Source organism: Rhea pennata, chromosome 2 (genome assembly GCF_028389875.1).
Source record: "Rhea pennata isolate bPtePen1 chromosome 2, bPtePen1.pri, whole genome shotgun sequence".
NCBI lineage: Eukaryota > Metazoa > Chordata > Aves > Rheiformes > Rheidae > Rhea > Rhea pennata.
In genome coordinates, this window is record NC_084664.1 from 156,314,471 (window position 1) to 156,341,874 (window position 27,404).

At 42.5% G+C, this 27,404-nt stretch overlaps 1 protein-coding gene across 13 annotated transcripts in view; it reads right to left on the reverse strand.

The window, feature by feature from the left end:
• Nucleotides 1–206: 206 nt before the first annotated feature.
• ST3GAL1 (ST3 beta-galactoside alpha-2,3-sialyltransferase 1) overlaps nucleotides 207–27,404 on the reverse strand; it is a 73,245-nt gene continuing 46,047 nt past the window's right edge. For all 13 annotated transcript variants that reach the window (XM_062570646.1, XM_062570656.1, XM_062570655.1 and 10 more), the window contains 6 exons: nucleotides 26,027–26,865; nucleotides 16,898–17,094; nucleotides 13,746–13,925; nucleotides 7,815–7,860; nucleotides 5,279–5,398; nucleotides 207–3,420 (listed from right to left, as the gene is read on the reverse strand). In XM_062570646.1, the coding sequence (XP_062426630.1) occupies nucleotides 3,247–3,420; nucleotides 5,279–5,398; nucleotides 7,815–7,860; nucleotides 13,746–13,925; nucleotides 16,898–17,094; nucleotides 26,027–26,347 (1,038 nt within the window). In that variant the 5' untranslated portion in view covers nucleotides 26,348–26,865 and the 3' untranslated portion in view covers nucleotides 207–3,246. The remainder of the gene's footprint in view (nucleotides 3,421–5,278; nucleotides 5,399–7,814; nucleotides 7,861–13,745; nucleotides 13,926–16,897; nucleotides 17,095–26,026; nucleotides 26,866–27,404) is intronic.

Here is a 27,404-nt window from a genome sequence, read left to right on the forward strand (position 1 = left end):
GCTGAAACTTAAACTTTCCTCTGGGAGAGGAGAATGATTTGTAAATATAACTGTGGTGGTTTCCTTGATGGGGGAGAAGTGTGTCAGAAGAGGGGAGGAAGGGTAAAGCTTCATTACACTGTTATGTGTAACAACGTTATATGTAAGGAAGTGCTAAAGCTACTGGAAATATTATGAGAAGAAGAAACATGGACATAAAGAAACACTTGATTATAATAAAAAATTTATTTTGATTCATATCATACTGGAAACTTAAATAAATAAAATGTCAAAGAATGATTGAGTGAGAGTCACAATCAGAGCAAAGAAATGATTATCATAATCAACAACATATTCAAAGAAAAATAGGAAGAAAATCTAGTCACAACAGAAAAAAAAAGTGCTCAAGAGAGTTGGCTTTGGCTTAAAACACAACACACTCAAGGAGTGCCTTAGAGATTTTTCAGTGGTGGCAAATACAGTTCAAGAGTTTGAAGCCTTGGCAGATTAAGTGTTTTCCTTTGTTTTTCTTTTAAACAAAATAAAACCAGGGTTCCCAGCAGGAAAGCAGAAAGTCTTCAATTCTGGCAATGGAATGAATTGTTCCTCCAGCATCGTCTGTTGGTATCTCTTCATTCTGAAGGCTTTTGAGTGAGCAGAAAAATTGTGGACACACAATTCTAAGAAGATCTAACATGACAATAGTGAGTCACCTAAAAGACTCCAGGAAAAGTTCCTCTGGAAGAGAAATGTGATGGCACAAACTATTCCTCATTCTACATATTAGTCTTATCCACTTTCTGTTCTCCTGATATTTGGGAAAATGGCATCAGCAGCACACAGTTACTGCTTGCTGTCAGTAAGAAAATTATATGGGAATTGTAGTTTGTCCCATAATGAAGATGCTAGACCTGACCAGTATAGTATAAGCCAAGATATTGCATATATAATGTCAGATGCAGAGTATTCAGAGAAAAAGTAGAAATTTAATTTGGACACCAAAAGGATGCTTTCAAAACAACATAACCAAAATTTAGCTGATCTTTGATCTTTTCCTTTGATTCTAAATGGCCACCTGTGAGCAAAAATCAATAGCATCTGAGTACCAAGCCACCATGCATACTCTTCCAAGTCTTTCCAAAAATGAAATAGCAATGAAATGTTTCTGAATTACTGTCATCCCTCTATTAGAAAAGAAATTAAAGTGTTTGGATTGTTCATAATGCAAAAATATCTTCAAAATCCAGCACAGGGTGACGATACTGCTGGAGTCTTCCATGGAATCTTTCTCTTAATATAGCTGCTTTGTTTGAAACCTATTTTCTCACCAGAAACATATTGATTTACAACAATTTCAATAATGGCAATGTTTAAAACAAACAAACAAGTATGATTCAAGTAGAAAATTGTCATTCTTTTACAAAGGGTCTTTAGCAGATACTAAATTTGTTGAATTTTCTCCTCCTGCAACATGCAAGTGAATAAGTTCTGTTACGACCATGCTATGAAAGGCTTTCTTGACATAAGGATCATGAATGGGTCTCAATATGAATGTTGGAGGATCCTGCCCTTTCCATATTGCTAAACTGAAGGGTTATATGCGTGCGACATGGAAGTTCAGTTCCTTGTACGGAAATTTGGCATTCTTGTCTCTTCATATGCTCACAGAAATACTCATGTGGGTAAAGCAACTGTTGGCTAGTGATGCTGAGGCCGTTAATAGGTAGCTTCCCAATGGGGCAATAATTCATGAATCCTATTATCATGACATTAAGAAACAGTTCCGCATAGTCCATCATCTGAACTTTGTTCTTGGAGCCATACTTCACATATCCTTGAGGATCAAATGTATTGATTCTAGCAAAAATCTGTGGATATAAAAACTGCATTGTCACTTCCCTCCTCTCACTGCCTACAGGAACTGATATTAATATACTCATTCCTCCAGAGATGCACATTATTTGGAAATCTGGCTTATACTGTAGAATCAGCGTGCATAGAGTGTGTCCTTGTAGATGCCGCTGCAGCACTAAGTATTCCTATTATATGACTATCTTATATTGCCACCCATGATATTTCTTCTTCCATTTCAAACAGAGACCTTGTAAGGAGATATCACTTTCTAAATTTGTAAAAAAATAAGAAGAAAAATTTCATTGGAACTTTTGGGTATTTTCCCATAAAAAAGGTAAAAGTTACCTTTAAAAATTAGCCTTGCTTGCATTTTTTCAAGTACAATATAGGAACTGTTACTATTAGTTTTGACTAAAAAATATATCACATGGAGGCTAAACTTTGGTTAATTTTTCCCCCTTCTATAAAAAGGTTTAATTTAGGGTTTGTCATCTTAAAAAAAAAAAAGTACATCTGTTGCACAATTATAAAAGGCACATGTAAACGACTGAAAGAAAATAGTCCACTTCCCAACCTTAAACCGGATTGATTAAATAAAAATCAGCATTTCAGAGCATTTTCCACACACACACATACACACATAAAAGAATTAAAAATATATATATATAACCAAAGAAGACAAACAAACAAGTAGCTAAAAAGGCCATTTTTTGCTGGAGTTTTCAGTATTGTTTTCTCCTGTCATTATGGCTGTATAGGAAGTAATATTAAATAATAAATGATCAGAAATGATTCGATTCATATTTTTAGATGCTATCAATGCAGACTGAAGCATTGGCAGAGTTACTACTCCAGGCAACGTCATCACATTCTTGCTTAATACAGTATAAACTGAGAAGTAATAGAGGAAACTGAAGAGATGGTTCAAAAAGATCAACAGCAGAAGTGAATTCATTTCTTTGAGGTAATCCTTACTATGATGTTCACAGCTACCCTAGTGGGTGTCAGATGCCAGAAGTTCTTTTCAGTTTTCTTCAAGGATTTCCTGCCTTATTGAAGGAAAGAATGGACACACAAATAGCAGTTCCTGTGTCCAGGTTTCCCTTAATTGCAACTGGCAGATTTTTCATCAGTAATTCAGATATTAAGCTGTAGAGCCTAAGCAGTGATTCAGCATATCATTTATCCCCAGAACTAATTGGTAGGTCCCAGCTATCTGTAGAAGGAAATCAAGTGCAGCCAGGAACCTGGTCTTCAGTCGAGCTCCGTGCAGTGATCATTGCAGCAGTGAGACATGCCAAATCCACTGCAGAATCAGACACTTAAACCTGGCTAGTTTCCAGATCATCTTCACTAAATTCTGTTCTGCTGCATGCTGGAAATTGCAGCTCCCACATCTCCCTGTGGCAAGGGTCATCTGCCCTTGAAAAATTTTATTTTTTCAATGGAGGCAAGAGTCAAAGTTATATTGAACTCAAAATCCCCATCATGGACACCTGTTTGCCGGAAAGCCCCTGCTGATGGGTTGTTTTCCCAGTAGTGATGCCAGTGTCCCCTGCTGTCTGCTCCGAAACCATACACGTTCACCTAGGAAGTGAGAAAGAATTACTGTTATGGCTTGGAAAGCCTTGGTCTCAGTCTGAAACTTTGAAGAAACTTTCAGTTCATCTAGAGCTAGCAAGACCTTGGTGCTGGGCCAAGCTGTTCCACTGCACTCAGTGATGCAACCACAGAATAATGAGCTCAGGCTTTATAGGGGGCCAATAAAGGGACAATATACCCTAAGCCATCCTGAGACTGTCACCATATCTGAATCTACGCAGAAGAGGAAATTTCTATCTGTGACCGCCTCTTTACCATTATGGGGAACACACAGTCCTGTCCTCTAAGGATGACGTTTGACCTCAAGAGAGCAGGGATTTAGGATGACAATCTCATTGTTAGTGGATTATGACTACAAAGGGTGAAAATATATTTGTTCTTGCCCTAGTTTTCAAAATGCCAACCCATCTGGAGCCACATTTAGGTGTTTAATTATATGACATCTACAGTCACTTCCATGAGATCCAGAAGCAGAGGGATACTATGTTCTTTCTGTGAGTATACACCTACAGCCTCTTCTCTCCCAGTTGTCCATTCATCGATGGCTAGGCCTGTCCTTGCAGGTGATATAAGCCAAAACATCACAACCGACTTTATGTAAACTGGGAGCAATGATATGACGGGGTTTGAATGGACCATCGTGCACAGAACAGGCACCCCAATCCACCCACACCTGGGACCACCCAAATACAAGCTGGTTTTAGATTATTTTTGGTAACATCAAAGCCTTTCTCATTGCCTGCTCATCAGCAACCAGGTTCCACCCAAGCTGCCTTCCTGACTGCCTTGGCTGTTACAGTTTCTGCCAGAATAATTTGGAGTTTTACTACTGGCATGGGGCCATTACCTCTCCAAGCAACCTAGGCCAAGACAACAAAAGTTTGCTTTTGTCAGCAGAGCTGTGTCCAGGCCAGGGATTTTGCCAGCATAATTATTTTTATACCTTGTGCTGAAAGACCTGTGCTTGCAAGATTTTGTAGAGCTGACCTGGTTTTATGCTAACTATCTAAGACTGATCACCTAGGAGCATCTCATATCCTTGAACCTGGCAATTTCTTCAAGTAACTCCTGGAGTGGAAGGATTTACCATAATCTGCTGTATAAACCCCCAAACCTGGGAACTGAAAGGAATCTGAAAATGGACCATATATATTTCTGAATCTGGCTTGTGTGAGAGTGGTTAATCAATGTTCTTCAGGTGGGATTAAGTTTAAGGGTTAGTTACCCAGATGGAAATTATCCAGGTGGATTGAGCGCTCTCCAGAGAATGTGTCACCGACAGTTTGGTTTGCTGAATCAGTCCTTCAGCTCCACTCACTGTGTTCATATGAGCTCAGTTCAACTGTCCATGAGATGGTCTCATAGTGTTCAAGATGGGAAGACATCACACAGAGACCCACACCCTCCTGGCCAGGCAGTTGGAGGCAGATGGCAAGCTTAGGGCAACACCAATGGCTCTAGATGCTTAAATGGTAAGATAAATTATAACTTGGGCCTCCACTGACTAGATAGGTGCATAAACAGCTAATGAAGACATAGATACCATTAGCTTGACATCTGCATTTAGATGTCTCAATGTCAAATATAATCTTACTCTTTACGTTTAACTGTATTTCTGTGAAAAATACATCTGAAGTGCTACTCACATTAAAAAATAAACCATTGAGAGTTGAGCACATCTACATGTTACTGAGGACTCTGTAAGCTGGTTTAAGAAGCAAATGGCAGAGAAGATGGAGATGGGCAAATAAAGAATGAGTGAGCGACCCAGGCACAATTCTGGCATCCCAACAAGAAACATCCTCTTGTGCTATCTATATATCCAAACCCAACCTGCCTTTACCTCATCGCATACATGGAGTGCAAATATCAGTGACAAAAGGCCTGTGGAGGGGTATCTTCCATGATGCTGGAGCCAGTTTTCATAGACATACTTGATAAAAGCTGGGTTATAAATCAGAATCTAAAAAATAAATAGAGAGATTGGCTCATTAGTAAAATACTTTGGAAAACAAAACAAAAACAAAAACCCCCCAAACCTAGTAGCATTTAATCCCTAAAGGACGCTGGGGTAAGAGAGTGAGGAGACAGGAATGATGACAGTTATTCCCTGAGCGCAGGTGTAAGGAAAATATAAAATCACATAGTTAAATACATTCAAAAACATTTCCTAAGTGCAATTACATATGACTATTCCTTCCTAGGACCTGACACTCCTCCTGTTTACTCTGCTGCAAATCCTGAGTGATTCTTATTCAAATCAATGGGTTTGAGGTGGCACAAGTGAGAAGAAAAACAGGCATTCAGTTTTTCCTGCTACTGTGAAAAGCAGTAGCCATAGCTGTCACTGCAGTATCCTGCTGCAACAAGGGTGAACCATGAGGAATCTGAGGCCTGAGAAAGGAAGTGTAAAATGTCAAGCGAGATTTGGGTGGGAATGTAGGAGCAATGTGCCAGCCATATCTTGGTCTCTCTGTAGGTACAGGTCTAGGGGAACCTGGGGCTTGCAAGTCTATCAAGTCGTGTATCCTCTTTCGCAAGCATGCTCTTTTTTTTAGGCCTTATTTTCTACAAGACATACATCACACTTGATTATCTCCTGGAGAAATTATGGGGCCATCTAATGGGGACGGAGCATTTTAGAGTGGAGCGAACAGTGAATCCAATAACCAGTGGGAGCCTTGGGTTTCACACCCCTTCCCTGAACTGGGCAAAGGGAGGCCTCGCCATCAGCTCTGCCCTCCCATGCTGTGCTCGTAATTAGAGTGGCAGTGCATCAGTGCTGTCTGGTTAGCTGCAGGGCTTTCCTTTCTACAAAGTCAGAGGTTAATTGCTGATGTTGTATCTGCGTGCAGTCACTTCTCATGGGGGGTTTTGCATTGCACAGCACGGCAGAAAGTACAAGCATACTGTCTCCCTTGTCAGGAAGTTACTCCGTACTGCTAGTCATACCCTAGGCTGCTGCTAGCAGCTAAACGGTGACACGAGTTTAACAACGCGCCAGAGGGCATCTCACAAGGGTTTCACACAGGTTAATGTGTCCCTCACAACAGGTAGGGACCAGTAGAGTGATTATTTTACACCTCATAGAAGTGCAGGGATATAAAGTGATACTAGTTGAAAGGACTCATCTGAAGCTTTTGGAAAAGTTTGGTCTGCTAAATGATGGACACACGTCTTAGTCAGTAAATGCAGCTTTCAGGCATGTATTTACAAATGGGATCTACTTTTAGCAGTGAGGTAGCTACCTGCCATTTTTTGAATGCACCATATATGTTTCTTCTGTAGGCATCTACAGAGTGAAGCAGATGGGTCAGGAGGAACACAGGGAGCCTGTGCCAGGGCAACAGTGCCTTAGAGAAGGTTACGCACAGCAGTGGAGCAATGCTGGCCCTTTCATACGTTAGAAAGGCAGCTCAGTGCCTAACTCTGTCCCTGTCTACAGGATGTCTGCAATCTTAATGCTCTGTAAGAGTCTTGGAGACGCTGGGATCTCGAGCTCTTCCACACATGCACACCGTGAGAGACAATGGCCCAGAGATATTTCTTTATTTCTCCACCTGGAGCAAGCGGGATGGCACAGACTGTGTTCACATAGCTAAATTCTGTTCCTATCCAAAATGGGGGATATTCTCAAGCCTATGCTATCTCCCAGACTGTGCTTGGGTATCACTTGGGAGAGTATCAATGAGCCTGGGAGAAAACTGTGCCAGGAACTGCGCTAACCATTAAACAGCGTGGACTTAGCTTGAGCCCAAGCTCCAGGCTTGCTGAATTCAGTGCAGACAGTTGGTACATTTGTGGGCTAAGGGCCTTCTCCAAGAGTCATTGAAACCATCACAAGCTCTCCACTGACTTGAAAATACATGACTTTTTATTTGTTCAGAGCTTACTTAGCTCCTTACTGTAAGGAAGCAACCCAGGAGCAAGAAACGTGGTTGGAGTTCAGACAGTCAAATCATTTTAAAAATATCTCCAAAAGCTTTCCACAGCTCAAAATATTGTTATATTCCAACGACTGCAACAAGTGGAAATAGAGTAATTGCTGCAGAGGGCGAGTGCTGCTGGCCAGTGGAGCACCTTTCGTCTCCCTTAGCGGTACCAGAGGGAGCAATGCCATCTTCAACACCAGCCATTGCACAATAGCATAGTCACAGGAGCAGTTTCTTCCCAACCTCAGCTATTTAGTGGCCAAATTATGGTATGAATAGCACACTAGGAAATAAACTTTTAGCTTAGCTAAGCCTTGTAAAGAATGTGTATATTTGTTTGCCTTTTTTATGAATGTGAAAAACTCCCCTGGATTCTTCAGTCTCCCAAAGAGGCAAAAAATCTACAGCTGGTTCATCAGGGCAAATTAACAGACCTGCATTGCTCACCTTATCTTTTTTGACTTTGATTTTCCTTGGAACTGGAACATACGTGCTGTTAAAAAAAAAAAAAAAAAAAAGAATTAGTAAAAGCCTAACATATTAATATTTGCAACTATTTCCAATAATGTTTTTCATGTTGAGTAATATTTTCATACTACATCAGATAATCTATTGTAAAATGAGGCTGCAATTAAACAACGAAGTCATAAAATGAACCAAGCTTTCACTGAGGCAAAATTTACAGGGAGATGTCACAATTTTTTTTTTAATTTTATAAGTAATTATTGACAGTAGGACACCATGACTTTAGTTGGTAATATACTACACAGTCAACATTACACAGAGTCCAAGAATCTAAATTCTCAGACCATCAGAGTTGCAGTAAATCTACTATTTGAACTTAAAGACAGGAATGGTTTTTGGTTTAATTCCATGGTGGAAAACCCTTTTCCCACTAGAGGGAGACTTTTCCCCTTTCAATATTGTGGCTGATGCACAATTTTCAGAGTAGGTGGTAGCAGAGTCCATGATTTCTGTGCTCAACATGCAACTTGTGCATTTCCAGCCCATGGCCCCACACCGGTAAGCCATTCCCTCCCTCCAGTCGCTGTGGGAAGCAGAAGGTTGCCAGCAGTTCCTACCAAATCATACCTTGTGACTGGTTCAAAATCACAAGTCACATGTTGAAGACAAAAAGGCTGTTCTTCCCCACGCCCCATGCACAACGCACACTGGCGCTGCACGGCTCGGCACATGCATGGTGTGTGAAAACTGCCTCAAGTTCACTTCAAGTGTGAAAATACTGGTGACCTGGCCTCGCTGCTGGAGCACATCCCCAGACATAGCTTCCCAGTCGCGTCCTTACTCCACATGGGCAATCACCAAAGCCTTCTGCTAGTTCAGTCTAAATGTTTGCACTCAATTTTTGGTAATAAGAAGGATTCTATCATTAAGATTTAACACACTCCCAAAAGAGTGGTGACACAGCACTGTCCTTGTTTCCTCTGAGCATTCCTGAAACCTGGAATTCTTGTTCCAGGCTGGGTGAGGTGGGAGAGGTGACAGCAGTATGGGATATGACACAGGACATGCACTAGGGTGGGAAGTGCTAATGGGAAAGGGGGACAAAAGGGGACCACGTGCAGACCTCTCCAACTGCCCTCACAAATTTGCCCTTGTACCTGCCTCCCATGTGTAACAAAGTTGGCAGAAACAGGCTTGATGATCCCATATCCTTCTTATGGTAATGAAGGCATTTTTTTTTCTGGCAGAATCCCTTCATTACCTTAAAAAAATAAATAGCTGTTTTTTTCTTCTAAAAAGATGATGTAGAGGAAACAAGGGGGCTTATTTTACTGATGACCAGCCAGGTACAGTACAAAACCAGTAAGAACTACGTGCAAGTCCAAGATAGTATTTGCAGATAGCTCTAAACCAACAAAGAGAGTACTGTAGCTTTGATCAGATGATGTATTAGTCATTTTAATCATGAGGTAGTTGTTCTTTTTTTTTTCAGAAGCAGTGCCCAAACACTGCTGTTGCTTAGCTGTAGAATTTCATACAACTGCGTAAGAAGTATTGGCACACTGCTTAAGACCAAATGGAGAACTATGATGTTATGATCACGTAAAACCCGGATGCATAGTAGCCAGGGAGTTAGTGACCCGGTAAGTACCACACCAGAATGGCACACAGAGCAAAGCTGCAGGTGGAATTCATACAATCTGGGAAAAGTCCCATATGAGTCACTTGGCAGGGCTCTAACAAAGTCTGCCAGTGTCACTGGCTGCTTTGCAGAGGACATCTACTGCACCCTTAACCAAGGGCAAAGATGTGGAGCACTTTAAGGAAGACAGAAACTGTTCTTTGGCAATACAAGTGGAGATACATGGGGCTTTTTTCGCTACAGTGCTTCCTAGCAGACTTGCAGAATCTTCCTGCCAAGGCAACCGCACTCAGTATACGACTGATGAGGGCCTGGAGGTTTTTGCTCCCGTGTTTTCCTCAGATCTTTCCTGAGACAATGCTCAGTCTTAGAGAGCCACATTGAAATGCAAGGTCCTGTCAACCAAATGGGAGATGCCTCCGATGGGTTTTAATTCTTTTTGATCCCTTCTACCCTTTACAAATGTATACAACAATTTCCTTACATATTGTATCTGTCATTATGTTTGCCTAATGCATGCTCATTGGTTTAGCCTATCAGACTAAAATTATGTTAAATGTCTTGTAATTTTTGTGCCTATGATTTTCTAGTTTTATTACTTCAGCATGTGCCAGCTTATTAATTATGCAATTTCTCTTCTTTGAGTTCAGAAGAAATCTTAAAATACTGATATTTATTCCAGTTAAATACTTACATAAATACTATAATAATTTATAACAGATACTTACCAAATCCACGTGATACTACTTAATTATAAATACATATCCTGTATCTTATTAAGCAAAAATATTTTCCCTGCACGTGCTGATCTCTATTCTTGTGATTGCCTTGTAGGCAACTAGTTGTGTCTTCTAGCTGGGCTAAGGGCTCACTCAACTTTCCTGCTGCAACCCGCCTGCTCCAACTTCTGAGGCTAAGTACTCAAAACATAGTGAGCAGCTTTGCACTTTGGGCACAGAAGAGTGACAGTGACCAAAATGTGGGTGGGTGACACTGGCCCAGAAGGCCTTCTGCAGGCTCCTCTTCCTACCGCGGGTAAGAATATGTGCAGTAGGTGTTGGGGTTGCAAGACGCTTCCAAAGGACTGTTGGGGCTGGAATGGGCTTGAGGCACTTCTGTGACTTGGGAGGGGGGTCAGTGTGCCTCAAAGGGTTGCAGGGTGCTGGGGGTGTGATGTAGGAGCTTGCATGCAAGAGTTCTGCACCCCTGAAAGTGTGACCTTTATGAGCCAAGGCTGCATCTCTTTAACATGCAGCCAGAGGTGATTCCTGTTGCTGTTTCATATGGTTTATTGGCATGCAAATGTTTGCTGGGCTGATGGTGTTTTCAAAGCATTGCAATACATGGAAACAGTGCTCTATGAACTAATAAACAACAGCAAATAATTGACTTTTCGCTCAACGCTCCTTGTTAACGAAGCTGATTAAGGAATCCCATTATGTTCTCTGGCAATCAGAATAAAGCTGCAGATGGAGGGACAACCTCTGCGCATGGGGCAGAACCCTAAAGTAGTTCGAGAGACCTAACTCACTGATTTGACAAAGACATAACAAGGGGTTCAAGTCAAAGCCTGTTTAAGGCAACCAGAAGCTTTCTGTGGATCCTGTTAGGCTTTGGAGCCAGGCTTAAGGCCAGAGCTTCTCAAACATTTTTATTGATAGAGCTTGCTAAAGAAAAAACCTACAAAAAATGTCAGCGATATATTTTTAGCTGATTTTCTAAGTGAACTGATTTTCTGAGATTTAAAACATTGCTTAAAGATGGATTTCTTAACACAACTGGATATAACAAGCCTTAGTGTCAAAAAAATAAAAACACTAAAAATAAACTACAGCACATTTGTTGCAAGTTAAAAGAATCCTAATATACTAAGACTTGAAAAGGATCTAAACTGTTTTTACAAAGAGAAGAGAAATAAAAACCAAATTTTGTCCCATCATTTTTTTTTTCTTAAAAATGTGAAGCAGGTCTAATCGCTAGTGTGTAGAGACAGATTTTTTGCAAGCTTTTAATCTTCTGAGACTCTGAAATTAGAAAAAAAAGTTGAAAAAGTTTGAAATACTTTTCTCTGAAATAAATAGTCTGATATGCTCCTGCTCTCTATGTGTAGCAAGAAGTATGGTGCTACTGAGCAATCCCACGAGGTCATGGCTTTACAAACAGCAGATAACCTCACATAGCATACAAATGTCAAAAATTTCATTCTCTGGATTAGGAAAAGCCAGCTTAAAGGAAGGGAGAGAATCTGCTAGCAGGGTCCAGAAGAAACATGCATTTTGTTCATATTTCTAATTCCAGTGCTGCCATAAATGTATTAGCAGGACAGCGCTTCATCCCAAAAGCACTCATAAAGAAGAAATAGAGAATAAATATCAGCGTGGCACATTATTGCCAGGTAAAATGTGATAAATTGAGGCTAAGGTACGCAAGAGACGCATGAAACAAGGATATCTGCTCCACATGTCTTTCAATCACCATGAGCCATGCTACCACAAGACAGCTTGCAGCAGCTTAATATTGATCCAGCAAGCAGCTCACTCCTCTGCTGGGGGGGGGGCGGGGAGAGGACAGCACAAGTTCATGGCTTTCGCCTGGCTGAGCTGAGGCAAGTGCAGAGACCAGGTAATGCATGGGAAAAGGAGGGGGGAAAAAAAAAGCCAAGGGAGGACACACAATGCGACCCTCCATTTGTCATTCGACTGTGCCCTCATCTTGCTCACTTTTTTTTCCCCCAGTTTCTTTATTTAGAAAAAAAGAAAACTTGTTTTCCCAGAGATGCTTGGCAAACACTTTGACAAGATGCATAGAAATGTTGTGTCTGCCTTTTCCACCACGCAGGCAGGCACAGTCCCTCTGCCCTCCTTCTTCAGGACAGTGTCCTCCTTCCTACATCACTGCGATCCTTCCGTGCAGCATCCGGGGAGGAGGAAACACCTCTTTTCCCAGGAAGGGCTGAGGCAGCTCCGCCTGCATCTAGCACTCTGGAAAGGATCCAAATCATGTAGGCAACGGCTTACGAGTGCTTCACCTTCCCTCTCTCCCCCTCTCTGCTGTGACTTCTCCTAAAGGCTCCATTGGCCACTCATTGCTCAAGCTGGCAATTAGCCACAGATCTAATTCAGCAACATCTCCAAAGCCCTGTATGTTTAAGCTCTGATATGGGTTGGTGTCAGACTGCCTGAATGAGAGACAATTTCCAACCAGGAAATTAAAATCACACAAGACGGATAACTCCAATGCCAGCTTCGCTCTCTGAAGCAGGCAGAAGAGAAGGGATGAGAGGCTAAGCCTGATGGGAGGAATAGAGAGAAAGGCTTTGAAGGGGCTCTCCAGCCCGAGAGTGATTCTCAGGGTAATGCCTCCCTTTTAATAGCCCTGCATCCTGCAAGAAAAATAATACTCTGGCACAGAGCAAACTCTCTGATAGATGGATCTGACTCTAGCCAGAAAAAAACTGTAAGTGTGAAGCCCTCAGAGGCTTTCTGAGGAGACATGTGAGAGATCAGTGTCCCTGTTTTACTACCAGGAAAGATGGACCAAACTCCTGACTAACTCTCCCAAGTGAGGTCAACTGGGGTCAAAGTGCTGCAATACCTTTTCCACCTCTGCTTTCACCACCTTGTGTGAACCACCACTGCATCTCTCTCTGCTTCCGTATCATGGGAGGTTGGACTAGATGATCTCCAGAGGTCCCTTTCAACCTTACTGATTCTATGATTCTATGATCTTCTGTAAACAGGATAATATGTACTGGAGGGCTACTCAGACACTACTCAGAATGTCACAACTGGGATAATCTGGATGTCTAAGATGGCCTCTGGATGAATAACCTACCAAACTACTGATTCTGCAAATGGATTTTTGCTGGGTACACACTCTGACTTCACCTGCTTTATTTCCAAAGGTATCTGAGAAAAGAAGGGATGCTAAGAAGCTCAAAATGAGAAACTCTACCCCAAAGCCCAGGAAGGAGGTTGTTAGGCTGCCTATTTCCAGCAGCAAAAGCATCCCTTTTATTTTTTTGAGATTGTTGTGTGGGGCCAAAGAAGAGCTGGACCTGGATCTCCGTCTCGAAAACTGCACCCTAACATCAAACTGTTGCTAGAAAGCAAATTTTCAAGACAAAATTATGCTCTGAGACAGTCTGTAATGCTCCCCTAGTCCTTATCGGAAGTGGAGGCTAACTCAGTGTGGACTTCTTTCTGTAGCAATGTGAGGTGCGTAGACTTCCACCCCTTCTGCCAGCTCACTTGCAGGCTACCGTTACTCACAAGTTGATGGTGCCCGTTGTGAGAGCAGTGACAATCCAGCGCAGGTCCAGGGTTTTGAAGGGGATCACGATCATGCTCACATTTTCTGCCAACTCTTTGTAGCTCTCAGGGTAAACAAAGTGGTGAGTGGTCTTGCTGCCAACATCTGATTCAAAGCCAGCAGTGGGGGCACGATTCATTCTACATAAAAAAAAAGAAAAAAGAAAAGAAAAAAGAAAATAAAAGATGAGAAAGCTGGAGAGAAATTATGTAGGAAGAAACATATTGCTTGAAGTGGCAGGAAAATATCCCCATGGCTAAGGAGACTGCTATATGCAGACTTGTCATACTGCCTTGACAGAGCAGTATCCAGAGCAGTATCCTTGAGGACAGAGGGTCCTCAAGCAGGCTGAAATGATCACCATCCATAGAAGATAAAGCGTATGAAAACTAGGCTTTAATGGGATTCCTCTGACTGAATGAGAGAGTCTGCAAAGAAGGTGTTTCTCTGAGCAAGTTCTTGTATCCCTTTAGTAGTCAAGTGGAGAGCTGGTCAATAGAGGCTGACTCTGTGAGGGCACAACTCTTTTATCCTGAAATTGCTGCATGTAGTAGGTAGAAATATAGTACTCTGCAGTTCGTCAACTAGATCTCTTAAGAGTTTCATTCTCACCCAACTTTACAGATGTATTTCAATGACTAGGGATGAGCTAATAAACAACGTAATGTGTGATGAGAAACAGTAACTATTCCTCTTGGTCCTTCTATGAAAAGGCACAAAAGCCACAATGACAAGTACATGGACTACTGCTGACACTTTACTTACTCACGGCTTACTTTATAGTATGCCCCCAGACTCTGATAAATCTACTGAGGAGTGAGGGGTCACTCCTAAATCAGCTCCATAGTTTGCTATCATGTCAGTTAGATCCAGTAGTGTGGTCTTTCAGTAACCCTAGGGTCAGTGCATGAAGATCTGCTCAGGGCCCACCAGGGCTCCATCAAAATGCATTGGGCAAATAGAGGTGCTTTATGTTGCGACTATCGCGGAACTGGGAGCAAAGGGGGTTATCTGAACTGCAAACGCTGCTAGGACTCCACGAACATCTCTAGGCTTGTGTTTACTCCTAAAGGAACTCTGTGGACACATCAGCAATTCCCTTGTTGATACATTAGCTTGCCGTGGGTAGAGCAATGACATGTTTCTGTGGTGCAGCATAATGAAGATTAGAGATCTGCAAAGTGGCTCTGAATGACTTTGTATGTCTCCATGATATCTGAGCAACACTGTGGAGAAACCCTCAGTCTAGCTCTGTGCAAAATGAGGTTTCTCTGAAGCTCAGTGGTCTACTGCAGAGACCTAGTAGAAGTGTGGGGAGTGTAAGGAAGGATTAGATGAGGAGCAGCATCACACATTGTCAGACAACATGCTCCCCAAGTTACTGATAACAGAGGATTTACTAAATCTCTTTAGTAAATATATGTGAGGCTGCAATATTGTGGTGCTCTCCCCAGGTGAATTCATTAAGTTTCTTCTAACTCCCTAAAAGGCAGTTATTAGCCTACCAGCCTGTGTAGACTTGTTGCTGAGCTAGTCTCTTCTCTGCCAACTTCAGGGATCTGTGCTGCTCAGTGTAGAAATCCTCTAAAGGTTCTTACTATGTTTTTGTCTTGAGATTAGTCAGCCTGAAGTAAAAAGTGAAAGGCTTTTTTTCTGTTAGTGAAGACAAAGGTGGCATCTTGGTAACAGACTTGCACCCTGCACTTGGGTCTGTGTACCTTCCCCATCATCTGCATGGCAGAACAGGATGGTGGAAGGCACTGTGCACACATAATCTGAGCATGAAGACCTGGAGTTACTTCAGTCATAAAAACAGTTGGTTAAATAAATAAAACTAAGCTGGTGGAAATGGTGTTTGCAATGAAAGGTGCCACCTCTGACTCCTTGGCTCTCTATCACGCTTGGCTGCATTGCCAAAGCACGAGGAAGTAAACTTCAGGCCACAAAAGATTTTGTTCCTGGAATAACACACGGAAGGGTCACCTTTTTTGCACAGGTTTCCACAGAAAATCCTAAAAATCTTGTGTCATCTCTTCAAACCTAGCTCAGGTGGGTAAAGCTCAAAAGACTGCTGAAACAGAGATAAGAGACAGAAAGATCTGATTGCAAATCATGAATGTTTTCTCCTTTTTCAAGAATGCATGGCTGTGGCAAGGGCAAGGCCTCAGAGTAGAAACAAACATCTGAGTGTGTTACTCTTCACTTACCACTCCAAAAAATAGCCTTTGAGTCTATCTAGACCTTTCTGCATGAGTCTTGAAATTTAGGTGAGGCAAGTAAGCACAGATGTTCTTCAGTTGCTTCACACTCACAATGGGCAGTATTAATGTACGAAGCTATCCACTTCACTTCATGTGGGTATACCTTCATGCCAAGAGCTGCAGCAGCTCAGACAGATCTGAAGAGCAGGTCTGCTGCCTCTGCTTCTAGGGATCAACCTTTGGCCAAGGGTTGGGGAGTAACTGAAGGGGAGATCTCCTTAAATTACTTCAGTGTGAACATTCAGATGTCATCTAAATCCACCCCAGAAGCCTTGTGGCACAACAAAGCTTATTATGTTGCTTCTGGGAGTACAATCTCAGAGACTGTGTTTTCAGAAGCAGTTCTTCCCTTCCAGATTGTCTGATCTCTGCATCGCTCCCTGAATTTTGTTGTACTAGCAACCATGGTGTGAAACCTGGCAAATGCTACTGACCACTGTGGTTAAGAAAGGTCATCTGACAGCTTTGCAAAGACAAATATATTCGGCCCAGATATCTTGACTGCCTTTTGTGTGCTCAGCTCTGCCTAGCTGGACCCTACTTCGTGATTCCAGTGGGACACAATATCCACCCTTCCTCACAACATAGAGGTGGTACCAGCCTTTATAAAGTTGCTGCAATCATCCAGCTGTCTCCTAGATCCCCTGTTATGAGGAAAAGTCTTCCAGTTGCTCACTTCTGGTCATCTAGAAGTCACTTCTAACTCGTTTACCTCTCTGGAGCTTAGACTGGACCTAAGTATCAAATTTCACTGGATAGCCCCTAAAATCTTGTTTGCTCACTAGTGCTCCCAAAATGCTGATGAGTCTTGAACAACAGACGCATGTGGAGCTGAGGTGGTACATACTTACCTGAGCACAAAGTCATGGGAGTCAATATCGTGTCCATACTGAGACTGTCGAAGGTTCCCGGAATTTCCCACAACGGCGCATCGTCTGCATGTGAAAATATCTCGTTCTTGCAGTGGATCCCCATCCCCAGGAACGATCTCAAACAATTCTTTGAGAGTGTCATTGATATTCTTGGGACTTTTCTCTCCTTGCAATTTCTGTTGGGAAGAGAAGTCACTCTAGGTTACCAAAAGAGCTAGATTTTGCATGTACAAAATGCAGCTTCAGTTGTCTTCTCAAAGACCATTCCTGCCCATTTAACTGCAGACACTATGACTTCTGTAGTATGTTACAAAGCTTCAGGGTGAGAATAGCACTGTGAAGAAAGAAAGTGGAGGACTCCTCCTGATAACTTTTAATAAGGTTCCCTTTTTTCCTTCTTTTTCCTCAGACTGTCTCACCTCCTCATTCTCTATCTGACAATGGTGGAAAAGATTATACATTCAATCTGAGCACTTGAACCTAGCAAAACAGATGTTCTTCTGTTCCTAATCCAACCTTCACCCAGATTATTTCCTGCTAGGACATGAGTAAGATTTCTTTTTATCCTCATAGAAAGGGCATAAAAGTATCAGGAAATAGGTGGCACACAGAAGAGGGGTAGAGAAAGCTGAAGTAGCCATGGACTCTCCTCCCACAAATCTTGGTGAATACCAGAACTGGGAGCGGGAGATCTCATTGCTGCTATTCTGGACTGTGGAGGAACCAGCTGCTGGTGGAATAGGAAGCTGCAGTAGAGTGGGGGAGTTAGCCCTGAGGGTTGGAGAAGTACAACTATCTAAAAAATTATCCAGGATGAGGAAAACCACCCCGGACCTAGGTTATTGTGTCTGTTGCTATGGAGGGAAACTCTTTTGTAGTAGCTCTGTGGTGCATGGTGGAAACAATGCTTGGATTTGGAAGGTGCAGAGTGGAGAGGCAGGTGATGGTTAGACACTCCCTTTCTGGGGCTCTGCTCTCTGACTGCTCCTATGTGGTTTAGGAGTGCTGGTGAGCTCACAAAAACTACATTACCCGTCTTCTTGGTGTTCTTTGCTTGCAAAGTGAAGGTTCCCAAGGCAGAATGGCTCTTAATGCAACAACCACCAAAAGGTTCTGCACTTGTTCTGCAAGCCCAGAGCAAGGAGGACAGGGAGGGAGCTACGAAGAATCCCTTTTCCCACAGCTCCCAACAACACCCCTGAGCTTTAGCTCTACGTGTTTGGCTAGATTTGGCTTTAGCTTCTGATGAATTTGTCTCACTTGCACCAGTTTATTAGTTTGGCTTACCGTTTCTCACACATCTAAACACAAACACAGGCACTCACAGATATATCCTTGTATTTTTCTGTTTGTTGGTTTGCTTGATTGTTGCCTCTTTACAGACCAATGTAAAGCAACCATATGTGCATTGAATTGAACAATAGGTCTGTGGAGTTCAGAATAGCAATCAGAACAAAGAAGCCAAAGAAATGCTGCATACAAAGATTTAATCTTCTTGCTAATCCTTGCTAACCTACATACTTATGCACAGGCTTCATAAGATTGTCTTGTATTAAAAGAAATCACAAAATCCTTTCTGGGATCAAGATATTAACGGTTTTTATTATTTGGGTTCTTCATTCCTCCACAGTAGCTAATACCAAATATCGCTAGAAACAAGATCCAGGGCTTGGGTGACCCCACAGCTCAGAGTCTGCTGGGCAGTGCTGAGAACTGTCATCAGTCATGGCCACACCAAAGTAATCACTGCATTTTTCCATGGCAGTTACTGTAAAAAAGCACAAGTCACTCCGTCACTTAATTTCATTCCTTTCCCCCACTCTGAGGGTAGCACAGTAGAGAAGCCAGCTGAAGCAAACAAATGGTTGTGCGTGTATCGAAAAGCAGTTAGGATGCACAGATAAGCAACGTCAACATTAGCACAAAGGCTGGCCACCCCTTTTAGCGTGGGGAGCAGGAAGTCGGGAGATTAGAGTGCAGGCTACCAAAGTTAGGGGCAACTTCAAAGATGAAGTTCAGTGGAGCAAAACTGTCACCTCAGGTGCAAGGCTGATGTATACTGTCTTTGTGCCTCAGTTTCCACAGCATAGGCATGCCAGTACTCAGTGAAGGGCTCAATTACTTAAGTGCAAAAGATTATCTTCTTCTAAGTTTGGCTGTGCAACGTAAATATATGTTTGCATGTCTAAACTCTTGTGAATTCTTTATAAATGCAACCCATTTTATTTTTAGAACTGCTCTGAATATGCAAAAAACACTTAAGGTTAGAAGATCTAATCCTGTAGACTTCAAAATAGATGGAGACTTTCATAGATGTCGTAGGATATAGGATCAGACTTATAGTGCAGAAAATTCCAAACCTTTTCAAAAATACATTTGAATTATCTGAACTCATACAGGCATATACGCATGCACACTCCCTCTCTGTAAAGTTGAACAGATTTTAACTGTGTTTTTTTAAAATGCATATAGTACGTGTATATATGTATATGTGTGTCTATATATAAAAATATGTGTGTGTACATACATACATGTATGTATATACGTGTATGTATATATGTGTATATAAATGCATATAGAAAAATCAACAAATATAGCCCAAAAGATTTTAATGAACAGAATTGTTCCAGAAAAGATAAACCTATTCTTGAAGTGATTTTCCCTGAGAAAATTCAGGTGAAGAAGGTAATTTTCAGAACTTTTTAGCACCTAAGTACCTCTTTTTAAGTAAAATTGCCTTCTCAACCAGCATAATAGCATCACTGGGGGAGAGGGAGAAAGGCGTATGTACCTATTTCTGTTCGATGAATTAAAATGGTAAGCAGCATTGCCATGGATAGGCACCTCCATTTACACAGAACTGGGATCTGAATTTTCTCTCTGTTATACTGTTACCAATGCACAGTAACCTTGCTGCAACCAAGTTTTTACATCATCACTTTCCTAAGATCTCTCAGTTGTGCCAAATACTAGATATCACTACTGATACCAGAAATTCCCTCAAAGACCTTGAATAGGATGGGGATATTACTGTGCCGAGCACTAAATATACATACAATAAGAAAACAGTCCCTAACCGACCTATTAAAAGTGCTTTGTTTCCATTTCCTCGGTGGTTATCTGATTGGACTACATTTTTCAAGCTTAATCTTCAATGAAACCTAATTAGTTTTTTGAAATTTCAGCAGAACATAGCAGAGCTGGCAAAGAAGACAGATATCTCCAAAGCAGTGACTCTTACAACTGGCTCAATGTGCTGCCAGTTCCTTATTTCACAATGTTTACTGACTTCTTTAAAAAAGTTTATTTTAGAAGTGTTACAATTGCAAGCCAATTCCCTTTCCTACAGCATTTTCCCCTCCCTTTTTTTTTTTTTTTTTTTTTTTTGAGTAAAGTGGCAATTTCTTTTCTCTCTCTCTTTTTTTTCTTTTTTAATGCGCTCCCACCAGCTTGGCATTTCCCGCAAACGGATTTTCTACTTTGCCTCTCTTTAGCTTCGCTGCTTTTTGCAGCTATTTTTACATCTTCTTATTAAAAAAAAGAAAGAAAGAAATAATAATAAAAAAAAAAGCTCAGAGTTTTTTCATTTCTTTTCTTTATGCGTGAACAGACCTCTGAGGCAAAGCTTGCTGCTCGTTCTCATACCACAGCGCATACACATACATTAACGACGACCGGGGGCCTCGTGATTTGCTGCGTTTATAAACTCCTTGGAACGCTTTCCGGTATCATCACATCACTAGCGATCACCAAGAAACCATACCCCACACTCGTCTAACGAGTATCACTAGGGGAGGAGGTACATTACATAAATTCAGCCAACGCTGCCCAAAATTAATTGCTTGGAGAGGCCAGAAAGTAGCTAATGGTTAGGAAAGTGTGAAGCAAAGCTGTTCAGCATTGACTGGACAAGTTTGGCATCATACGTCCCCCCAGAATTCTCAATTGCTAGCATGTAGACATCATCCTGGTGGCTCACAAGTGCTGGCATGGGCACCAGGATGGATCCTGAACGGCAGCTGTGATGCCCTTCTGCAACACAGCCCACGCAGCCTTGAGGAGCTTGCAGAATAAATACAAAAATCTAGAGGAAGTGGATGCATCAGTACTGTTTTTTCATGACTTTTTTTTTTTTTTTTTTTTTTTTTGGTGTGGTTTTAAAAGATAAAGAGGGAATAAAGCCCCATAAGACTCTCTTTTGCGCAGCAACTAATTGCATCAGGGGAGCAGCTCTGAGGAATTAGTGCTTGTGCAGCCCTTCCCAGCTAGAAAACATTTTGCAAAGATTAATCCTAGCAACAGTCTGGCGGGGGAAACCCAGGTAATCTCCGTTTTGCAGGCTGAAGGAGAGGTTAGAGGGAGACCATCAATTTTAAGAATGCCTCCTTGGCCTGGAAAGTATGACATTATTACTGTGATATTTAACAGCCTGCAATTACTCCAAATCAGAAAGATTAAGGTGAAGAATATAGAGACTTTCAGGTGTCTGGGTTGGCTTTGTTTTATGGTTTGTGCCTGTTAAATAATACACATTCTCCCACATGAACATAATGTACATATATTATGCAAATAGCATGCAATAATATGCATAGGTCAAATAGTATGATTTGTAAATTGTAGCACTGGCCGTTGCTGGTTCCCATTCCCGCTTACGTGGGCACCACAGGCCAACTCCACGCTGCCGTAAGGAGCAGAGCCCGCGCGCCGCCAGCTCTGCCCGCCTGTATTTCCAGCTGTACGGCGCTTGCAGCTCGGCAGAGTGCTGGGGCCAGCCTGGGCTTGGGGCACCTCCAAATCAGCCCGCCGGTGCCGGAGGCGGTAGGCTTTGCAAAAGGGTGGCGCACGTTCAGACGTTCTCTCCCAGCATGTCCAAGGCTTGTCCAAGCAGTGAGCTCGTGCCCAAGCGGTATCAACCCCTGGTGCACATGGGCTTGTAGTCGGCGTTTGAGCTAGGGGCTGGGACCTCTTTTGGGCTCCCTCAGCACTACCTTCCTTCAGGGAACACATTCCCTTCAGGTCGTTGGGGAGAAAACTATTGATTTTGCTTCAGGAATTACAGGCAGCATCCCAGTGCTAAAGAAGACTATGTGCGATCAACGCATTTGGGCAAAATATCTACAGCAAGCATTCAAAAGGAAAGACACGGGTCCCAAATGGTCCAGTGAGAGCGTCCTAAAAATGAGTATACCTTCCTCAACTTCTCCACTGCCTATGGTGGAGATGCCATTTTATGTGCTCTCTGGTTATCAAATCTTTAAGCTTTTTATATTTTATCTTTTTATATTTTACCCTACAACCATGAGGACTAAATAAAATCTAAAAGGACTACAAGACCATAAGGACTAAACCCAAACATTTTCTTTTAGACATAGGATGAGAGATTCTCAGCTAATCACATGACCCTAAGAGCTGAGCTTTTTCTCGAAAAAAAGAAAAAAAAAAAGAAAAAAAGAAAGAAAAATCAAACCCTCAAGTATCACGAGACACAAGACAAAAATTGTTATGATGTGGTAGTTTATGAACAATGTGCTACAGATAAGATTGCTAGGAAACTCTGAGCCTGATTTTGCTTATCACAGTTTTAATCCATCAACTTCAATTGAGTTATTTTGGAATTAGAACAGCACACTCTGATCTCTTATTTTTAATACTTTTCAACCACCAAAAACAAAGCAGAAAAACCTCAGAATAAACCAAGAAAACTATAAATAAATGCCATGCAGTGTACTAGCACGCAGTTCTTGTACTGTTTCCTTATATACAGGTTACTGAGCTTGGTGGACGTGTCCACAGCATTTGTGTCACAGAACAACAAGGAAAAAAACCGCAGGTGAGTCAGCCCAGGGAGGTGGGAGAGGAAACACAAACAGAGAAGTATTGCATCACATGCCATAACGCGCCAACTTCCAGAACACTGAGACTCTCTCAGTCCTTCAATATGAGATGTGAAAAGAGAGACAGGCAGCAATAGAGACAGAGGTAGTGAAGAGGGAGGGAGAGCAGAGCAGAGCAGAGCAGAGGAGACGAAGGGAAAAGGGAAACAAGCTAGCTTGGTGTGATCTCCTGTGTTATAACTGCCCAGATTTTCTCCGAGAGGAGGAATCCATGAACAGCACAGAGCGACTACGGTGGTGTGAGTAGGAGATGGATCTGGGCTGCTAAGTGTTACCCCAGTAAAGTAACAAGGGGCCAGTTTATGGGCTGGGCAGATTTAAGCGGAGGAGATGTACTAGCCATAACAACAGCCTCCTTTGTTTCGGAGAGCAAAGGCACAAGCAGGCCAAGCCTCACCCGTCTGCAGCATACCCTGCGGAGGAAGCCCTGCAACCGCGCTTCCGAAAAAGCTGATTTATGGCTGGTGGAGGCTGAGCCTTCCCACTGCACATGTGGGACCACTCACTCAGCTACGCAACAGGCTATTTTATCCACTTTCCCGCACAAAAGCCCATGTCCTACCACACTGGAAGGGCTTAAAGCAGACCACATACTCTCCAAACATAATATGAGGTGGGGGACCAGCGATGTGAAGGGTTGGCTGCAAGCGGGTGAGCCCACATTACCCTTTAGACCCAGGTAATGCTTCATCTCAAAGCCCTGCCGTTGGCTTCTGAAGTTGCTTATTGCTTTCCTAGCAAGGGAGGGATGAATGCTCCAGGATTACTTGGGTATAACCATTGCATTAGCCTTATTCTCATATACAGGAGAAGGGTTAACGAGCGCTGAGAGCAGAGTCTGGGTGGTGAAGCCGCAGCACCCTGGCAGGGGCTCTGTCTGTATTCAGCCCAAGCACATCACATGGGTCTCCTCGATATGAAAGTCAGAGCACTACAATAAACAACTCCGCTGCAGTCGCAGGAGTCTCATAACGAAACCATCGCACTGCTCCAAGGCAGCTCCTGTGAGCCACCGCGCAGTGGTTTTTCCCCCGAAACACAGTTTAAGCAAGAACCAGCAACCTCAGATCCCCTCAGGACCTAATCTTTTAAGCACAAAGATAGCCCCCAAATCAGAAATTATTGAGCTCATAAAACAAAAGACAGTATGGCCACGAGCAAACTCTTCGTTATGACTAACAAAAAGCTCAGGATCACTTAAGACGAGGATAAAAATGAACCAACCCCTGCAGAACAAAAGGGGAGTGCAGTGAGGATGCACCTGAGAGTTATTTACTGTAGAAATCGTAATGGCTATCTTTAAGCTGGCCTACAGCAACATGTATTTAATTGGAATTAAGTTACAATGAGGACTTGAGGCTATCTAACGCCTTGATTTACCCAGAATCACCTTTCAGAGGAGAGAGGACACCTTGCTCGTTTACAGTAGAACAGGGCAAGTATTTTTGGTGAGTAGTTAATTTGCCGTACACATTGCAGTTTTGGGGGACACCAAAATATTTCATACATTCTGGATGAAGATGAATTCAGTCTGAAAAAAAAAGGTAGAAAAGGTGTAGAAATCTTGTAAGATTTATTTGCACCATCTTAGGAAAAAAAATGCTTTGATTTTTTTTTTCTGAAATAGCGTATTCCCTTTTAATTTGACAGCCCTGAGAAGCAACTGACAGCTTTTATTAAAAAAAAAAAAAAAAAAAAAAAAGGAAAAAAAGAGAGAGAGAGACCTTGAAGTTGTCCTGGAACTATTTTCACTTAGCTGAAAAAAAACTACCCTGTCCGCTTGCCTCCACCCCTCAAAAGAACCTGTTTCGGGTTGATATGGAGTGAACTATTTTTGTTTTTTTTCAGTTTCACCACAAGCAGGAGAATATGAAATTCAGATTTCCGTATTGGGGAAGTCCCAGATTTCTTTTTTTGTTGTTGTTTTCTTTTTTTTTTTTTTTTATGAGAGAACATTTTGACTAGAAGTTTAAATGAAAATTCAGTATGATGGCTGAAGTCTGCAGACTTCAGCTCCACTTTGCCTTGTGGGACAAGCCCTCAGGGGTGACCTCCTTTATCAGAGACCGAGGAGAAACATCTGGGAGCTGAGACAATAAAAATAAAAATAATAATAATAACCCACAAGCAACTGGAAATAAGAATCACAGCCAATGGGAAGCTGAAAGAATCCAACATCTGGAATATCTAATAGCAAAAAAGGGTGGGTTTTGTTGTAAAATATGGATATCAGGGATGCTACATGCACTGAGAGTGCAGTCAACTGGCCACTCTTTCTAGCTAGTGGGTGCAAGTATTCCCTCAGCGCTTGATGCCTCTGCCGAAACCTGAATCCTCCCCCAACGGAAGCATGTGTCTGCCGCAGGGGCCCCCCCAGGGCAGCAGGGAAACGAAGAAAACCACAAATTCACCCTGAGAGCTGTGTGCACCAAAGGGGAACAGGTCTTGGGCAGGTGGGTGTTCATACAAAGGGCATGAGGAGACTGGATGTTTTCTGAAACGGAAGAAGGCAACTTGCAACGCAACCGTGATTTTACCCGGGTGCTGCAGCTCCAGGGCTTTAATTAAGCAAAACATCAGCATGTCCCTTCTTCCCTTCCCCTCTTTTGGAAGAAGGGACACTCACGAAGTGTCACGATGTTTGGATGAGCCTCTTTAGACCGCCCTGCTCAGGGGACACTCAGAAGCCATCGGTCCTCAGCAACCCGCTCCTGCAATACACGCCTCATGCATGCTACAGACCTGCTTTAAGCATCAGCCAGAACAGGGACCGTGCTCATACGCACGGAGGAGATCATTCTGGGTATAATCCTGCTAACTATTCAAATATCTTGTAGTAGGGACAGCCCCAGGTGAATAACACGCTTCACAACAAGTTTTCTTTCTTAGTCGGTTAGATGGCACCTTTTGAAGCAAAACAAGTAGGGTTTCAAATTTTAATCTTTTAAGCAGAAGGGAGAAAAAAAAAAAGCCACTATGACATTTGCAGGTTCTGGATTTGCTTCCTTGCTCTCCCAGGAATTTTTCTGGGCTTTTTGGACTTTTTCATGGGCTTCAATTGCTCATAAGCTCAACAGTGGCAAGAACACCCACTATCCTCCACCTCTGCCTGCTTTCTCAACTGAGACTGTGATTTTCTTTTTTTGGGGGGGGAACCATCTCCCAGAGCCCTGTGAGCACTGTGCTGGGTTCAGGCCAGTGCTCACACACTTACCAGCCACCACCTGTAGCTATCTTCTGGGATCAAGGCATCCCGTGAGGTCAGGAAAGGTTGCATAGTTTGATTAAATCTCTGATCAAACCAGAGGGAACGTCCTTGTTCCGAAATACACGTGGTACAGCTGCATGGTCTTCCGGGGTATTTGATGACCTTCCTGAATTGCTCGGAAAACTGCATGATGATGTGCTTAAGGTCCCAGGTGGTCATGGTCACCTGGTGCTTGTAGTTGAGCAGAAACGATGTTATTGTGATGAGCAAGAAGGCGAACGTAAACATTTTCACGTTCCTTTTCCTTACGGCAATCATCTTTCTCATCCAGGTTCTGCCGTCTCGGCTGCCGAAATGCAATGTAGAGTCCAAAATAAGGCAAAAAGGAAACGTTGCTGAGCTTTTGGGGAATGCTGGCCGGTTAGCACCAAGGACTCAGGCTGGACATATCCATTCCAAAATCAAGGGAAGAAGATTCGTTTTCCCCAGGTGGGCTTAAAAAAGGCAAAGTTGAGGATTTTCTTTCACCTTTTAACAGAGGTCCCAAATCTCTTTCAACTCCCCGTGAACTGTGGCTAATTTCTCCCACTGAGGGTTCGGTGAAAACTGATTCTTTCTCTTCCACGTTCCAGAAGATTTAGAGATGAATAACATCAACATTCAAATTTAGGTTTTCCACATAGGACCAAGATAGAAAATAGAGGAACCAGACTGTAGAAAGAAGAGTTTTGTTTTGCTTTTTTCCAGAAAGTTGGTTTGCAAAGGATTAGATCATCCTGGGATATACATTCCAGCAGAGAGAGGTGCTTTGATGTTCATTTAAGCCAAGGAGAGCAGTTTGCATCCTGTAGATACATACACACACAAAAAAGGGAAGAAAAACAAAGTCAGAAAGTTTTCTGCATTTCTCTCAACTTAATTTCTATGCTTTTCTCTCCCCATTGCAAAACATCCGATTGCCTCAGAGCCTTCAGAACGTAGCCGTAATTTCTGCTGTGGGATTTGCACAGTGAGAAGTTTCTCAGCAAAATTTCCAAAAGGGCAGAGCATCGACCTGCGGACACTGAGTCCCTGTGTATTGAATCAGCTGCAGCACTCTGGCCTTATCGGAATTACAGTTTGCAGCCGTTTCAATGGCAGTGAGTCAGCTTATTCCCTTAGGCTGACCTTGATAACCACAAAACACACAACACGTTCCTAACTAAAACCAGCTGAACACAAAAGCAGCGGGCATAGGAAGGAGAAGGTAGGACAGAGGAAGAGGAATTGTTTCCCTTCCCTTCCTCCCCCTACAGGCATCGTTTCTTAAGGATCGCGGTTGGATTGGTGATTCAGAAAATGGCAAGCAAGAACAGCTCATAAGTTCTGGGAAGATGGTGGAAGC